This window comes from Amblyomma americanum, chromosome 5 (genome assembly GCF_052857255.1).
Source record: "Amblyomma americanum isolate KBUSLIRL-KWMA chromosome 5, ASM5285725v1, whole genome shotgun sequence".
Classification (NCBI taxonomy): domain Eukaryota; kingdom Metazoa; phylum Arthropoda; class Arachnida; order Ixodida; family Ixodidae; genus Amblyomma; species Amblyomma americanum.
In genome coordinates this window covers 143010400-143028879 of record NC_135501.1, presented here as the reverse complement: position 1 = coordinate 143028879, position 18480 = coordinate 143010400, and the positions used below count along the sequence as shown (strand labels likewise).

The window sequence follows — 18480 nt, the reverse complement described above, 5'->3', positions numbered from 1 at the left end:
GTTTTAATCGGATTCTGGGGTCATGTTGCGGGCTCTCGTGCCTTTTTTTTGTCCTCCCTACTAACCCTCTTCCCTCCCACCGTCCCCACTTTTCGCTCCCTTTCACCGTGCCGACGGTGGCGCCCTCCTCTCGCAGTTTGCTGCAGCGCGGCGCCCCCGACTGTCCCTCCCTCCCTTCCCGACCTACTCTTACCGCGGAAACACGCCGTGTCGCCGCGGTCGTTTGCACCGACCACCCACGGGAGGGCGCGGCGCTCAGTCAGCCGCGTGCTGTACAACAAAGGGGGTGAGAATGCCGACGGGGGCATTGATGGGGACGCGAGGAGCCGAGAGTGGGGCGGCTTGGGCCGTCACCGAGCACAGCGGTAGAGGGGATTTAAGAAGCCCCTTTTCTTACGCCGCATATAAGCTCGCCGAAGTGTGCTGCCTTCTACGGGAACCAATGCCCTCATTTTTGGTTCCGGTTGTGCTTGATTATCGTACAGGGAAATGTAGCTCTGCACCTCGTATCCTACAAGCATAGAGTGCCCTGCTGCGGGGTGACCAGCCTGAACAGGATCCGGATGAGAACGAGGTGTGTGGTGGGCCCGTGGGGACGGGAAGCGTAAAGAACCGTGGGAATGCGGGAAAAATGATCGGGGATGTCGTTAGGAATCTTTCGTTATTGCTGGCATACGGCTTTTAAGTGAGTCTGGCATTCGATTTCAGTATTGTGTGCGCGACTGGTAGGCATAAAATGAACACAGTTCGTTTTAAACATATTAAACCTCACAGCGAATTTCGGCAATTTAAGTCTGGTTCTTCCGGCTGGCGGTACAACGTTTTTTTAATTACTACTGAAGTCAATAGAGAGGTGCCAAGAGGAATTGTTTGGTTGCTGAAGATATTTTGCAGCCCAGAAAGAACAATTAAATTGTGCTGGGTTTTATCATTCTTAAGCGGCTGGCTATAACGCGCAAAATGTACTTTTATCTATTTATGTTTCGCGAAATAATTTTAACATTTTAAGCATGTCATAGCTTCTTCAGAACGGTTCCCTCTGTTAAATATGGCAAAGCACGAGAAGTCGACAAGCGCATTTTTTTCGAGTCGAAAGCTGTGGTAACAAGTTTCACGTATCCCACAAAATCACCAAGTTTTTTCTGGTAGATTTTCAGTTTTTGTTCAAAAATGAGATATATTTTTTTAGCAATGCTTTTCTATATACTTCATTAAGGAAACCGCCACTAGGTACAACATTGATAACAAATAGTCTTTGTTAAAAATATACAGCCGAAGCGGTTTGCTTCCAAGCCGTCTAGCGGGGTTCTTAAGCACATCTGCCAGTCTTTAGCCTGGGAGGGTTGAGGAGTTGAGTTCGTCCCGCCTTTGTGAGACTAGGGTCCCTGAGTATGCAACAGGAGCAGGAATGAAGGGCTCGGAAGCAGGCCCCTTGGGTTGTATACTTTTGACAAAGACTGTACGTGCGGTATTTGGGCTACATGACAAGTTTTCAGGCATGTTCTTATATATTTAGAAGCATTCATATCTCAGTAACTTTTCTACTTCAGTTAAGATTTAAATATATCCAGTATAGATTTTTCATGTATCCCAAATATTGATCCAAATATAGTAACATCGCACTCTAGTTATCATATAATTTCTCATACACATCACTGAGGGAGACGTCAGCTATTCTTTGACGTGAACCGAACCTCTGGATCAAATAACGATGATCAGTTAAGATGTGAGAGGGAGCTATGAAATATGTTCATGTTCTAATATTAAAGTAGAATTTAAATTTTGTCAATGGAGACTTTCTACAGCTTTAAAACTGCTACAGAGAGTTATGGGAGACGTCTTCAAAGCTGCTAATATATTACGAACGCCCTGAGCTCCAGCAGCGCTCCACCCTTTTGCTAGGGAAATGTAATCAAGTTATTTTATGAGCAGCACATATAGCCACAAAATGGCAACGCATGCTTCAATTCTGGTGCCCGTGAAATTAACGTTTTGTCGGCATTAGGCGCTAACTTTTGCGGCGCCTCTTCTCAAAATTATTTTTGCATGCGTTTTTTTTTACTGTAGTTTCGAGATATAAGCCTCCTGCGCCGCGCTACAGGCACGCGAAAAAGCATGGAAATTGTTTGCCAACTCCTTTGTCTTGTACTTGCCTGAGTATTATTGGTACTATATGTGCAGTACACTACAGAGATGCAGTTTACCTCCTTGTAGTGTAGCGTGATTTCATTGTAGGTGATTAGTCTGTCCCTCGCACAATCCCTTTCGACTTTTTTGCCTGCTAGGTTGCCGTACGCTCGAGCAGTAGAGTGCGTCTTCTCGTTTCCGGGGCTGCCTGCGTGGGTTGACACCCACACTGGCTGAATTGGTCGTGGGTCGTGGGGGCCTGATTGGAGAATTTTGTAGGTGGCAGAGTGGATCTGTCCGTTTGCGAAATACCTTTTTGCTGTATTGGATAGAAAGGAAAGGAACATATCCGCCACCACACCACACCCTCGCGAAGGAACAACAGATTATATAGAAGCAACTCCCTTCTAGAACGTTTCATTCACTGCCCTATCTGGCACTAATACACCCGGGTCAATACAAGCCCGAATGGTCTCTTTCTGGGGCTCCGAGTGCAAACTTCGAACAAATACTCTTGATATGCCGGCAACTCCAACCACCATCTCGCTGGATCCTCACAGACCTACAAGGTTGGGACATCTCGGTCTCTAAGAGCTCAGAGCCGGCCTCACAGAAGAGACAGGTGGAATGAGCGGAGAAGGTCGCCAGAAGTCGTGAACTGATGGCCGCCACCCGGGATTAAGAACCAAGCAAACTAAACCTCCCCTAATGCATTCCCTCACTTTGTTCATCAATAAAGTTTTCACCTACCTACCTACCCTCTCGTAAACCATACTTCTGGCACTTTCCCTGAAGCTTTACCTACACGCCACATTACCCGCCATTAGAATTTTACTCGAATTTTATTCGCTATGGGGTAAGTGCAACTCAGTCCTCGAAGTCATGTGCCACGAAAAGCTTGACACTCGCTGAACTGCTCACTTTGTGCTTGTGCTTCTGTTCCTCTTCATAATTACATAAGTGTGACGAAACAAAGTATCCTGTCGTAACGGGCCCGAACGAAAGGGATAAAAGAGGAAATGTGAAACACCGGAAGAAAAAAATGGATACAGACGCAGGTAGAGAAAGAAGAAATAAGAAATACTAGAAGAACAAAAAATGGAAAGAAGCTAGAAACACCGAAAGAATTTACTGCGACAGGAAAACAACAAGAGCCTAAAAAAGCAAAAAGGAAGAAAGAATAAACAAACGGATAAAGAAAGCAGGAAAGCAAAGGAACGAACAAGGAAGATGAGCAAAGAAAGGAAGAAAGCCGAAAAAAAATACCGATTCTTGAAGGAAGGAAGAAAAAATCAACAATGAAAGACAGAGAAAAAAAGAGAAGCAATCAAAATAGAAGGAAGGGAAAAAAAAGCGCTGAGCGCGTCAACTGTCACACCGCCAACGGACTTCTTGCGGCTGCGTGGACCTCCAGTTAAGCTGTAGAAAGCAGCCGACCCGGACCCGCTGCTTTATTGCGAAAACGTAACTCCCTCAAAAGCCAAGTCTACACTCGGACGAATGACGGTGGGAAAGTCCTGGCTGCATGAAAAAAAAAATCCCCCACGACAAATGATGGACGAGCTTCAAAAAGCAAACCCATGATTTGCGGCGGGTGCCAGAAAGGAGTCCCGTTTAAAGAGAGACATACGGCGGAGAAATAATCTCTGCGCAGCGGTGTCGTATTTAAGGATTAAGACGGATTACCGTCACGACCCGACCCGCTTGACCGACAGCGGGGAGCAACCTTCCCGGCCTTCCGTGTTGGTTTTCTTTTTTTATCCCGTACCCTCCACGTGGCCTGGCCTCCTAGCTGGTGAGTGACGCCGGTGTCTATATGCATTGCAGAGAACGTGATGCATCCGCTGCTATATTTATCTGTCATCGCGTTATTTTAAGCAGGAGACGTCTTTATGAGAGCAGAGAATGCTTGCAAACTCAATGATCGGTTTACCGGCCCACGCGTTGTTTTCCTTTCGGCTTGTTTTCCAACCGTTACGTTCTTCTGTGTTACAAAAGAGGGCTAAATTTTCAACCGTTAACGTGAATACCGGCAGTGCTGTGGCATGTTGCAAGTTGCGCGTCCGCGCCATAAGTGTCGCCACGGTCGGAACGATTGCAGCGATCCTGGTATCTGGCAGCAAACGCGGCTGGAGTCAATGACACAACGCGTCTGCGCCGCCAGTGCCGCCGCGGGCAACGCTGCAGCGCAGTGGCAGCAGACGACAGCGACCGGCGCAAGCATAGCGAGCAAAGTTTTGAGCAATTTATGTTTTTACCGCCAACTCCCAGGCACCGCCACCGTCGCATTTCAAAATCGTCCCCATTGGCTCTACGGGAATGTCACACCCTTGATACCGGGTTATGCTCAGAGAAGTGATTAGAGGAGCACTTTGGGATAATCTTTCACAACCCTTCAAAGTAGGATTTTTAGGCTAAACTAAAACCAAACTCAAGGCAACAAATCGCCGCTGCTTTATTCAGCCGTTTCTTTCTTTCTTTTAGTTAAATATGTGTGATGGAAACAGTTGGGAATGATTTATGAGCCTTCTATAACGCTACCAGTCTTCTCGGGCAATGCCTCTGCAGAGTTCTGTTCGATTAAATATATCAACCAAAATATGCAGGCGCAGTATTTCCCGTTTGTTCACACAACGCTGCAATATGGTCAGCGGAAAACAGAGCCTTGCTAACGGAATAGCCTGGTCCCTAATCATTAAAATTCATCAGCCAACAATAAATGTGCAGTAGGCCGACCACTTTTTTTTAGTTCTTTTCCGTGATTTGACACCAGGCACGTCAGGACACTCTCCTTCAACACAAGAGTTGCTTAGAAGCGTGATGTCTTTGGGTTTTCTTCGGTAAAAACGTAAATAAATTACGAAGTGCTTCCCACCCTGACATATACGCAGCTTTCCCCTGCGGTTTGGCAGATAGGCGCCATGAGTGGGTTTTAAATCTAATCCATTTCCTTCGTAAGATAAAGCCTTCATGACGGAATGTTGGGTTAGTTGGTTTTGCGTAGACATCGTAGCGCATGAAACCGGGGAGAAGAGACGAGAAGAAAATACAAGCGCTATATGTATATGCAAAATGAACTAGACGAACTTCCCGTTAAATGAACACACAGGCGGTGGAATTCCCATCTGTAGTGTTTTATTTGACATTATAGCAACGGTTGCAGCATTTATCTCACGTTTTCTTGAGAGTCTGTAATAAAAACTTTCTTTCGCGTCCAGGATTGTCCAACCATCTGAGATTGCAACGCAATTCTATTAGAATGTCCAGCCCACCGTAGTTATCTGGCTTGTTACGTCTTGCAAGTTGCGCCTGGCGGACGCCCTTTAAGCAACGAAAAACTGTTCAGAAGAAAATAAAAACGCTAGTCGGATTTCCCAACCATTTCAAGCTCCGAGGAAAAAAAAAACTGTTTTAGCAGGAATTAGCGGCAATAGGCAGGCAGTATTTCTTTACGCAGTTACGAAGAAAAAATCAAATAAAGAATAAAAACGCCTTGTTTCTTTTGCCACAGGCATCCCCTACTACACCACGATGAAGACGGCTACTGAAAAAGGAATCAAACGGAGCGGATTGCATAGGTAGTGCGGATGCATGAAATTCAAGACCTAGAGCCCTCAACATGACTCACATTTTTTAGCTACAACTTATGATTTGACCTACCCACTCAAGCTATATCGTTGTTTACAAAAAAGCCCCATCAATAAAAAGAAAATACAAGTGACACAGACAGCTGCACCAAAAATGGCTGCCCAAAACGCGATAGTAAGCTTTGTCCGTCGTTCTTGTTATTCTTTTCTCTGTTCCGATTACGCAGAGAGGCAGACCGAAAATCCAAAAGTATTTTTACTTTTCAATGCGTCCCCGTTTGAAAACGTGAGACATACTGAACGATTGCTTCACGTTTGCAACGGCACCTTCAGTCTAGATGTCAGATTTTTTTTTTCTGGCAGTGCCCCTAACGGCGAGAGAGTAGACCTTGTTGCCGGAGTAGAGCTGAGAAACGGTATTCAGCAATGTCAGTGAAAAAATAAACCCACGAGATAAGAAGCTGACAGTGGAAGCTGCTCAAAGAATCCCCGCGGCGCGCTGCGGGCGCGTCCACATAGGTCGCCAAGTGACGCCAGAGCTGCAGCCGCTACCAGATGTTGGGAGGCGGCCTCCCGCGGGGACGATCCGTAACTCAGATGCTTACGATAGGGGCGCGAACAATGCGGGGGAGAATGCCACGTTCAAGCCACGGAAAACAGAACTGCGGGCCAACTGGGAGCAACGTCTGAAATAGCGAGCGCAGCTTGCGCCTTCGAAGACGCATAGGCAGTGGCGTGGGCAAGCCATCGTAGGAGTCGGCGACCTAAAAAGTGGAGAGAAGAAAACAAAGACGTCAGGCTTCGTGACTAGAGCTCCAGTCCACGAAAAAAATGAAGGCTCTCAGAAAAGTCACTAACAGTGAACTATTTTTTTAGTCCCTCTGCCCGACGGTTCAAGTTTAACGGCGCGCTCAGCTTTTTGTTGGCCTACCTGCAAGTAATAGAGCTTACTCCGAAACGTTGAACCATTCTTGTTTTTCCATGTGATGTGCACTATTCCGAATTTATTGTTCATATATTTTTGTTATACCTTTAATTAAACTACTTAATTACCTTCTGAACCCTTATTTTGAGAAATTTGCGACTCAGTATCCCTTCATAGTGAATAGTAGCACGCCTGAGAATTTTGCTCGTCGACAGAAAGCTCTGCTCTTCTCTCAGAAGCATCATTGTCACTCTCTCACAGACACTCTTGCGTTTAGAAACGAAGCTCTACGCTCCGCAAAGCTTGAAGGCAGGATAGACAAACGGATAGCCAATTTCACTAAACAGAGATAAGCAGAGCTCTTTTCGTTTAGAAGGTGGGAGGAGAGGCGTTACTATGTTTGGACATGTCGTAAAAAAGTGACGGTAATAGTGCTCAATTACATAGCGGCTTGAATCTTGGAGGTGACGTCGAAAGAGAAGAAAAATTAGATGTTTGCACCACGATAAGTCATCATGGGTTTGTGCGAGAAGAAGAGGGGGCGGAACAAACCCACTCTACTAATTTTAGGCATCCCTCAATGTTCGTCTTCAATTCATGCGGCTCCTATTCCCCGCCGTGGCTGCAGTTAATTAGCTCCAGGTATTGGTCAGGGTGAGTATAGCCGGTTACAGTTGTGTAACTTTGGGGAGTGCGTCGGCCGCAACCGATTTGTCGCATCAAATAGCGCTCATGTGCCTACACCATACAAGGCCTGCAAGATAATTTTTTTTTCCAGACAGACTTCCGCGCCCATGTTCTTTTAGCAGTTCGAAGCTATGCTGCAATAAATAGGCTCTTACATTTTGCGGTCTTCTCAAGATCACAGGAAAGGGGGAAAAGATAATAAAAAATAGCATGCAATGTAGGGGGCAAGCAAACCCCAACGAGCTAGAATCGCCAGCGTTAAATCTTGCATGTTTGAATGCTATTAAACCCACCCCGCATGAAAATACCTCCCATAAAGATGGCGTCTACTTGTGAGAAAGGAAGAACGAAATTGTGCCGAAGTGTGGCACCCGCACAACTCTGCACACTAGTAATATCACAGCCGCATGGCAACACTGTACAGGTCAAGCGAACAGACTGCTGCGTCAGCTGTTTTTTGCATCTTTTTACTGCAAGTATACTTGCATCGAAGGAGTATTTTGAACGAACCGGCTCAACACGCTTTTTTTTTCTGCGCTGTGGCTGAATTGCAGCCCCCGTAAGCACTGCTTCTCCTCTTGCACTGCAGCGGTCCTTGCCGGCACGCCGAGGCAACTTCGGCTGGGCGTCTCCACGGTGCCCGGCTGTCAGGTGGGCGTGTTCGCCACGGACCACATTCCTAAGGACACCCAGATGGGCCCTTATCCTGGCGCACCAAAGCCCGGGATCGCCCTCTGCATGGACCCGACGCTGGTGTGGGAGGTGAATTTACGTTATGAGCGCTTTATAATCAGTTACGAAGAACCCAGGGATGCTTATAATAGAATGTTTAAAGCTGAAATGAAACCGTGCTTTTAGTTATTTAGCAATATCGAATGTCGGAACCTTCAGCAACACTACTCAGTTACTCATGTACGTATTCTCGCTTTGATATAGCCAGAACACGGGGGCTATCGAAAACATGTTTCGAGTTGGCACGACCCATTTCCACGGAGCTTGCACTGACAAAAAAAAATGACGCGGGAAGCAAACCTTTAAGCTTCCATGAGCTGACTTTGTTGTTTACCGGCAGTGAGACAAAGCAAACACCGGAAATGGATTGTAAACTTGAAAGCTGGGACAATTTACTCGGCTTTTCTCAGTGTGAGGTGTGGAATTTTCTGTCTCGTGTAGGATTGCTTTGTAAACTTTCTTTTTATTTGGATTGGGGACGTAAGAGATATACATTACGTAATTCCACATGTGTGCAACCGACAGTGGCGCCTTTTAGCGCGTTTGGTTAGAAGAATTACTCTCAGCGGAGAAAAGCCAAACCTCAAAGGAGCTATTTGTGCGCAAATCACCTCATACATCAATCCTTCACGCCACTTGGTTTGTTTTCTGGTAATTAACACAGTAAAATGTTCCGAAGAAGTGCTTCTATGGCAACTCAACAGTGGTAATGAGTCGTTTAGTCAGTTTGGAAATGCGCATGATCTGATGTATTCCTTTTAATGTCCCCATCTCCAAATTATAATCTCAGACTCAGAGCTCGTGCTCAGTCATAGCAACTTCGCGTCAGCTCACGTCCTGTGATATTTGCCCTGACATCTCAAGGTAATTTATCACTGATTAAACGTTGCGTGATGTGCAGTGTCATCGAACGAACTGTGATGACAGAGGTGCACCACATATCACAATGCCGGTTTAAGAAAGTTGGAAGCAATGAAACTTAAAATTCACCCTGGTGCTACCATACGGCTACGAGCTTATAAATACAAAATCCACTGCATCTTCTTTATGCATCAAAAAGGAAGAAATTGGACGCTTGTTTTTCACCTTCATTATCTCAAAAGAGTAGGAAGGCAAGAAGATTGGTTTCTTGAAAAGCACAACGAAATCAACAAGGTTCGGGCGGGAACCTGGGTTCGTTAGGCAAAATTTCGTGAACAAGAGTTGTCTTTGTCAGGTAACGGGATCGTTAGGCTGAGAAAAGGACAGGCTAGAGGGGGGCCAGGGGGGTCTCATTCCGGTTGTCAGCGTTTCGAAAGGGCGACTTGCCTTCGTCGGGCGAGTGGCCCACTTGCCCACACGGACATAAATCGTGTTGTCGGAACTATGGCGGCACCTACCCCACTTTCGTACATTCTTTTTTTTCGGCTGCCAGTGTTTCAAAATCAAAGCCTTGAAATAAGCAAAAATGTTATTGCACAGACATTTTGCAAATTCATTTGGCATAAATGCAAACCTACGGAACCAGGACGGTACACATCTACTGAGCAGGCATTTTTATGAAATGGCTTATTTGAAAAAATAGAAAAAATATGCTGTCAGAAATATTTACAAAACAATATATATTCGCTAGAGAAAATAGTTCTAGCTCACTTAAAAGAAGACCGAATAGGTATAAATATAAGAACCCGGAATAAAATTGAGTGTTGTACTGGACTACACAAGAAGTTTTAAACATGCCACAGCATTAAAATCAGGGCCTATCCTGTGCCCTCAGCAGCAAACCTGACACGTACGTCTTCATAAATACCGAAGAGCCAAGCAGTGACAAAGTGGTTCACTGTTCTCTGCCAGCCAGTGCGTTTACATAGGCTGTAATTTGAAGAAAAAATTTCAGGGGAGCTCTTTGTCGACAAACTGCGTTGAGGCGAATTCTTTTTGCGCGGTGTTGCTGCTTGTGTCGCTGATGTGTGGTGAAGATGTCGTATACTGAGTTCACAGTTACGAGATACTGCAACAACCACTACAATTATTAATTAAATAATTACGACTATACTAATAAACCGAGTATCAATTAACCGATTAACAATTTACCAATGAACTAAGCGGTAAGTACTAATTGCGCAGTTAATTAACCAATTACTAACCTACTACTTACTGTTTGCCTATCTACTAATAAACTAATTACTGATTAAAATTTAACTAATTACTAATTTACTAAGTGTAGTTAGTGGACTATATATATATATATATATATATATATATATATATATATATATATATATATATATATATATATATATATATATATATATATATATATATTCACAAACCTTATCCTAACCGTTATCTACGTGTAGGTAAAAGGACCCGCAAAAAAAAGCTTTTGCTTTCTCCGCGGAAGCCACAGGGCGATCGGCTCATTCCAGCTTTCAGAGGTAGTCCGCTGTATGTTCCTGAAGGGAATACGTTATAACCAGGTTTTCATTCAGAATGAATAATGGAAGACCAACTCGTTTTTCATACATATATACAATGCACTTTAGAATATTCAAAACGCAGCTTTATATCCGTAGGCCGGACGTCTACTAGAACTTACCTTCCTTCCAATCAGCCGTGCCCGCTGAAATGTTTGAGGTTGTTTCCAGAAAGTGAAATTAGCACTGCCCCTATTCTGCTGGCAATAGCGCCAACGTATCGACACATAAATATTAAGAAAGAAAATGTATGGCGTTGCGGTCTGACCGGTCGGGCGGTGGCTTGCGACACAATAGAGCGCCTTTTTGTGATAACATTATACGTAGTCATTGAATTCTAGAGCTTCAAAGATGTTAACTAAGAATAAAGAAACTATTCGGAAAATATTTCCTTGAAGAAAGAAATACCAAATGAGGAAAATAAAGCACTAAATGTGAATCAAGAGAAAATAAGAGTACAAAATCAGCTTACTCGCTAAAATTACTGACAGACGTCACCAGACCTACGGAGCCAGCATAAACAGAGAATCCCATTTACGGCAGGCTGTAATTCGAAGAGTGCGAGCCAGACGTTTAAAACCAGGCAAACATGCTGGAAGCAATATTGTTATCCTGCGATGTGTCCTCTCTATGATAGATTGCTGCACATCAATAAGGATGTGCGAAAAGAACCCCGGACACACCTATACTCTGTTCCGCAGGCCATCGACACCACCACCAGTCGCGTCCGGTTCTTCGTGGACGGGGCCGACACAGTGATGCCGTCGTGGATGACGTATGTGCAGTGCGCCCGCCATGAGCAGGAGCAGAACCTGGACATGCTCCTTCTGCCCGAAGGTACTCTCTTCTACAAGGTCACCAAGGTAAGCAGGAGGTCACATAGCAAAACGCGTGCTTTCAGCAGGCGGCGTTTAAACCAAGCAAAAAAACTATCGACGACCTCGTGGTTGAACATCCGCCTAGCATGCGGGAGGTGCGGGGTTCGATCCCCAGTGCCGCCGGGTAGCCACCAGTGATACAATATGTACAAGCTTCTCATGGTCTGGTGCTCGGCTTATTCGGGGTGAAATACTTGGGAAATGGGTCTTTGACCCCAACTTGAGCAAACGAAAACACCTTGTGCCATGGCGCTCTTTGGCTGCAGATGCCCTTGCGCCATAAAAATTCACTATTATCATCAGAAAGCAAGCAATAACACACTGCCCCGAAACAGTTTTTTCTCTCTGAGATTATGGCTTGTCTTTAGATGAGCTTGTCTCGCTTGCGTATTAGATCAAGGTAGAAGAATAAGCTATATCTTAAGGAAAGCACATGAAATGCCGCCATGTTGTGTTTTTTACGTAGGGCTACGTAACAAGTTTGCGCTGGGGTTGTAAAAAGTGTACTAATTCATTTTACTATGGTGTTTTTATTCTATGCCTTAATCATAAGCAGTGCACCTTCGAAAATTGTCCTTAAAATTAAAGGTATTACTTTCTATAACGATTTTCAAACACTGCTAGCACGGATGTAAATCACTTCACACACATATTTTATGCCCTCACAAGGTTTACTGCAGCTTTATACGGATGTTTTGTCGCCGGCAAGCTCATGCATACCACGTCCACAAGATGGGATTGGGGGCAACAAATTTCGGTACAGGGTTTTTCGCCTCAACGTGACGACTGATTTCATGTCGTGAAAATCGTTCGCATTTCTTGAAAATCATTCGACATTTTTCATCTTCGCCGCAGTATCTGCCGCCTAGCTGCCCTAAGCGATACTGAATTTGAGAACAGTAAGTATGAAAAATAGAATGAATTCACAGGCTGCGAACTCGAAGAGCGTTCATTTGGAACTGTTTATTTTACAGCGAAAGGAAATGCTTTATGTGGGTAAAGGGAGGCGGTAGCATATGAGCTTACGTTTTGTTGTAGCTGTCACGTGGGCGCCGTGTTACGCATGTGTCTTTCGTTATACGCGATATTTTATACATAGCCTCTGATATCGTCCAGGTTTTGTTGAAGGTAGCATTCTTGATTTCAACACGAAGCATCGGTTAGCGCGATTCATGGGTGTACTCACCTTGCAGAATAATGTGAACAAAACCAACGGTAGACTACGCCTTTAAATAGAGTACGAACATGAGAGAGTAATTACTTATTGGCATCCACTCAAGCGCAGCCATACGGCTACAAACGAAAGCTATACAGCTTCCTCAGAAACATCGCAGTTAAAGAAAAATTCGTCCTGGTCTCGGGTTCAAACCCCGGACCACAGCTTCACTGGAGCAGTCGCTCTACCAATTGAGCTAACTAGTACATCAAGCTTATGGTAGGGTGACAGCTAATTGATCAATAACTCGAAGTGGGAACAGAGTTTGACAAATGTTTTAGGCGAAGTTCCAAGGTGGAGTAAATTTGTAATAAGGGAGCAATTACTAACTTCAGTGTGTTGTAATTAGAATTACTGATTACAATTACTCATTACAATTCCAATTACAGTTACATTTACTAGTTACAATTACAATGAGTAATTATTCCCTTATTACAAATTTACTCCACTTTGGGGACTTCCCCTAAAACATTTGACCTACAGAATACGGACCGCGACTCCACCCGTCTGACTGTGCCATTTTAATCCTTTGCAAACTCAAACCTGTATCCGGCACTTAATGAATAAGTGCATTCGGCGGCACTGCTTCGCGTTTCCATATGAAGAAAACCGCGGCTCAGCTGGCACGTTTTCGCTTGAGCAGTTAACATTTCCATGCTAGTTGTATAATGAGAACGCTCTCTCTTATTGATACTGATGTGACGGACTTTGCAACAGATCACTACTCTGTTTTACAGGCTATTCACCCAGAAGAGGAACTCTTGGTGTGGTATGACAATGATCTACCACACTACATGGGCATCCCTGAAGCCCTCCTTCCGCCAGATACCACAGCTAAAGACAGATCTCAAGGTAAGAAAAAACTTGTATTGAAGCTTTTGTTCACTGCGGATAGTTCCGCTTATTCTTCTTGAAAATTACAAAAAAATATTACGGCCATCTGAAGGCCACAATCTCAGAATACGTGAGCACACAAGTATGCTGTCAACGTTCTACGTTTTGGAGCGGCTGAAAAAGCGTTGAATTTCCTCGTCGTTGTTACCGTCCCATTTTCTATTGGTGCCTGGACAATACACCGATAAAAACCAATAATCGAAAAGAGATTCCACTGTATGTGCGCAGGGAAAGACGTAGAACTGATAAGGTGTGTGGGTTTAATAAAATCATTAAAGCCAGTACACAATGTTTCGCAAACGTGCAAGCAATTTCTGTCATATTGTATAAAGCTTATGTTTTGAGGTTTTTGGGTAAAATCATCTAAAAAACCATGACACTTAAAACACAGGAAATATTGGAGGGCTGCCTGCTGACTGAGGTTAAATCATGGCTGAAAGTTTACTGCTCTGGTGTGCAGAAGGAATTATTTTAATTTCTTGGCTACTGACCGAGTTAAACGCGCCGACACAAAACTGAGTACTATGAAAATTCGTCATAATCTAGGTTTTTGCGATAATTTCAGACACCAGAGGTTGAGGGGGTTTTGTTTTTCTTTTTTTCATTCTGCCGTCTTCTAAATGCAGCCGCAGCGCGCGGGAACTAGCCTGCCGGGGATATAAAAATACGGAAGTACTCTTATCTACATAACACTGGTTCCATAAGAAAAATGGCAGAGCATGCCTTTCCAGCTGAAATAATACAGGCAGGGTAGTTTCTTCACTCTTCCGAAATACATTACAGACATTCTATCCGCACACTCCGCGCATGTCCTGCAGCCATCGCAGTGTTTTTTATAGGGAGCTCGTCTTTCTTTGTTATGACAACGCTGTTTTGTGGGAAAGTGGATTTGCGAAATTTTGCATATTCAATTTTGTGTGTTCCTTTACCGTGAATAATAATTTTCCGTCAGGTCGAAAAGTCGCTTCTCTACTTCCGCCTCAGTCAGCCTAAGTGTTAACTTACGATCTATAGCATGTCGCCAGGTCTCACTAGCTGGTGCGGGTGTGGCACCATACAGTCTATCTTCAGCGTTTCGGAGTCAACTTCAGGACACGTCAGGTGCATAGGCAAAATACTCAACTTCGAGTGGCGCTGGTCCTGTCGTCTGTGTTCTATTTTTGTCCTCGTTCGTCGCGCCATTCTCATTACATCTTCGTATACAAAACAACAAGCCCAAGTAACAGTTTTACTTGAATGCTGCACTGTCCAACACGAGAACCGCTGAGCACTGCCAGGTGCAGAATCTTTCTTGGACTCGCTGCGGGTTAACCCACAGCAGGTGAATGAGGTTTGCTTCTACGTTGGCTTCTACGTTCCTGAAGGAACGTAGAAGCCAATGACCAAGAGGACTGTTACAACTGAGTAGCGCCATGTTCAGCGATAGCTGTTTAGGCGTTTAGTTTTCTGGATATATTTAAGTGGAAGTTACAGTGATCTCATATTGCGCTGCTGTAGTGGTCAAGTGATGCACCCCTGCACTGGCAGGCGGCCGTTAAAACGCCGTGAGTGACGCGATAGCTACAGCTGGCCGAGTGGAACTTGGTCACGTGACCAACCACGTGACGAACAACATGATCAGCTACGGCGCCGCGCCACGTGGCCAACCACGTGACAGCGTGGCGGCGCAGCCACAGGGTGGCAGCGCCGCCACGCTGTCAAGACGGTTACATTACAGCAGCATTTCGAGCCTTCAACGTGGCTGCGCGTGGCGGCGCAGCCACCCGCAGCCACGTTGAAGGCTCGAAATGCTACTGTAATGTAACCGTCTTGACAAAAAGAGCCACCCATAGGCTTATGCGATCCAGGTCACGTGACATAATGTCGCGTGACGTGAATGTCTCGTGACCGTGACATTAACGCACCAACCGGTTACTCCGACGGCGACGAGAAAGCCAGGGATGGGCGCCTAACAGCTATCGCAGTAAGACATCCACAACGGGCAGAGAAGCCCCGTTCTTGTTCCAACCTTTTCCCATCTTGAATGCGCTATTAAAAATCAAGATAACACGTTTCGTAGCTTCGCCCCGCCCGTGTGCATTATACGATGACCCTTATTAGGAGAGGCTGGTGTACGAAAGCACAGCGTAAATATGCTCTAACTAAAGAAAGCTTGTGAGGGAATTCACGCGTCATATAGCGCTTGCGGCAAGGCTAATTATGAACCCTTCCTTTGTTTTTATTTTTCGGCAGAGAGTGTCGGTGTCACACGCTGCGGTTTCAACGGTGGTGCATGCGGCTCCACTGCATCCCTGGCAGCGGCCGCCAACAGCGGCGCCCCGAACAGTGCTGGCCGACTCAAGTGCGTGGTGTGCCGGCGGGGATTCAATTCGCGCAGCAACCTGCGCTCTCATATGCGCACGCACACGCTGGAGAAGCCGTTCGCCTGCAAGTTCTGCGGCCGCTCCTTCAGCCAGTCGTCGACATTGAGGAACCACTTGAGGTTGCACACTGGTGAGGGAACTTTTTGGATTGAGCGCTGTGTTCCTCGCGTGAAATTGCTGCTCTATCTTGCAGTAAAGTAGGTGCATATCTATCCTGTAACGATGCGATTTTCGAAAAGGTTAACACGTAGCCCGTTTTCATATCCACTAAATTGTCTGACCAAAGGCCCTGTTTTTCATGCCCGTCTGAAAAATTTTCCCCCTGTCCTAGATACAAAGACAGCGCAGGCAATTACGCGCTTACCAATTTTGTGCAGCTATACATTAAACTGTTTCCAATGCTAAGCAAATGAAATTAAACACGCTGCACACTTCCGCCTTGTGCTGCCAACCGCAACTAGATGGTTTGCTGATAGGCCATTGCTGTTCTAAGGCAGAGGTGTGATCCTATAATTTCCTCTAAAATGCATGCATATTTCTCTTTCGACTGTGGACTACAGGAACGGTCGCACATAGAACGACAACAGTTGCGGAATAGAGGATAGTGTGTGGCTCTAAGAAAAAATAAATAGGTGAAATGAGACCTTCAGCGGCTGAAAATCTGCATGCATAGCAAGAAACTACTGCGATAATTACATCATCAACGTTTACGCCTTGCTTATAAAGGAAACCAGCAAATTTGCCTGATATGAATGAATTACAGTGTTACCGAGTAGTTCGAAACGATAGGAACGATTTGAAATGAAGATATCTGTTTTCTAAATCAACAAAAGAAAAATTCAGCCAGAATGGTATGTCGATTAAGCTTTCCAATGCGAAAGTCAAAGCAGTATGTTTCGCGGTTCGGGCGTGCTCCATCTCGAATATCACATTTTTGCTGATACGCAAGCGGCTGCCCTCCCCGAGCAACACTCGAATTTTCGTTCTCGTAGGCGAGCGCCCGTACAAGTGCCTGGTGTGCCAGCGCGCCTACAGCCAGCTGGCTGGACTGCGGGCTCACCAGCGCAGCGCCCGGCACAGACCGCTGGCGGGCGCTTCTCCTGCCAAGGATAACGGCGACCAAACACATGGAAGCCAAGACCTCAGGCCGCGTAGGCGAGCGGCGTCGCCGGTACTGCCGCCAAACCGAACAGAGCAAGCCATCGCCTTGTGCAGACAGCAGGGGACCGCGAGAGGCAACCCTCTTCATGGCTCCTTACTTTCAGTGTGAAAGTGCAGCGGAGACACTTTACCTCGACCTTCACTATCAACTAGTCACTGGGAAGATATACGACCGGCTTATTCATTTCCGGTTTGGTAGTCCCTTATAAAAAGTTCTTTAGACAGTCCATAGACTGTCTACAAACTAAGGTTTATCAAGCCTATAGACTTCCTAGGTACAGTGGTGAGCAGCCCTGTCTAGAGCGCGCCGATTGTTCTCTGCGGAGCAAGTCAGCGCCATCTAACGTTAGGCTCTGGGTTCGAGTTACGCGTTCCGTGCGCATGCGCGGCAAAAGCAGGAACGCCTGCTCATCGCTTCCTTGTCCAGCCCCCACGTTGCGAGTTCTATTGGGCCACCAGGGACGCACTGCCTGCATTTGTGACGCTGTGACGGTGTCCAGGGCGTCGCCATGCCGCCGTGTTCCACGAGTGTACCGAGACGGCCATGAAAGCAAGCGTGAGTGATAGCGGATGATCGGGCGTTTCTGCATCCAGGTTCCTAGATCTGTACGGATGCCAAATGCAGTATCCCTTGTAGCTGCTAACACAGCGCTAAGACACGCAATCAAACAATACGCCTGCTGCAACGCATGGTGCGGACAAAACGAAAACGGACAAGAAACAACCAACTAAGCCCCATTCTCGCACTCTTAGCCTAGTGCATGTTTGAAACGAGCTATCATCCGCGCTCACTTCCTTTTGAAACGCGCGATCACCCGATATCACTTGCACTTGCTTGCCTAGGCGCCTTGCGATTCGAGCGAAACGCGTTGGTTTTCCGGCCACTATTACATAATATTTAGCGCGGCCCTGGCAGCGTGAAGCGCAAGCAATGAGAGGAAAAGAAGCTGAGAACCCACGAGCAGGCAACGCTTTATTTTGGCTGCGCATGCGCACGAGACATATAACTCAAGCCCAGAGCCTAACGTTAGATGGCGCTGATTTACTCCGCAGAGTACCGTCGGCGCGCTCCAGACAAGGCTGCTCAATACTGTACAGATCTTATAGACTAGTCTATAGTCTATAGCGCTTGTCTATAGCGTGAAGCCTGGTGCAAAGGGCGAAACACATGTATAGAAGAACTGTTTTCTGCAACTCCCAAAGATGCTGCGACAAGGAAGGCAAAAAATGACGATGAAATCCTATGAGTTTACCTGCACATGCTTACATCCACACCATATTTAACCAAATTTTACCGATAAATATCGCGTGGTAAGCCCGAAACACACCCAGAACGCGTTCTAGGCAATTCATATTGCTCTCTCTACGTGCACCGATGCACAAACTGGCACAAGCCATGAAAAGTCTATCAGGTAGACGCGAACTAGCTTACCATATTTTCGCGGCCATAACTT

General features: G+C 45.8%; 1 protein-coding gene across 1 annotated transcript; it reads left to right on the top strand.

Annotated features, from left to right (window-relative positions):
• The first annotated feature begins 292 nt into the window (after window positions 1-292).
• Window positions 293-17336, top strand: LOC144134242 (PR domain zinc finger protein 12-like). Its single transcript, XM_077667200.1, has 6 exons — window positions 293-365; window positions 7916-8088; window positions 11216-11377; window positions 13346-13460; window positions 15735-15995; window positions 16858-17336. Exons 1-6 carry the CDS (start codon window positions 293-295, stop codon window positions 17133-17135), a joined length of 1062 nt encoding a protein of 353 aa, XP_077523326.1. The 3' UTR covers window positions 17136-17336.
• The last annotated feature ends 1144 nt before the right edge of the window (window positions 17337-18480 follow it).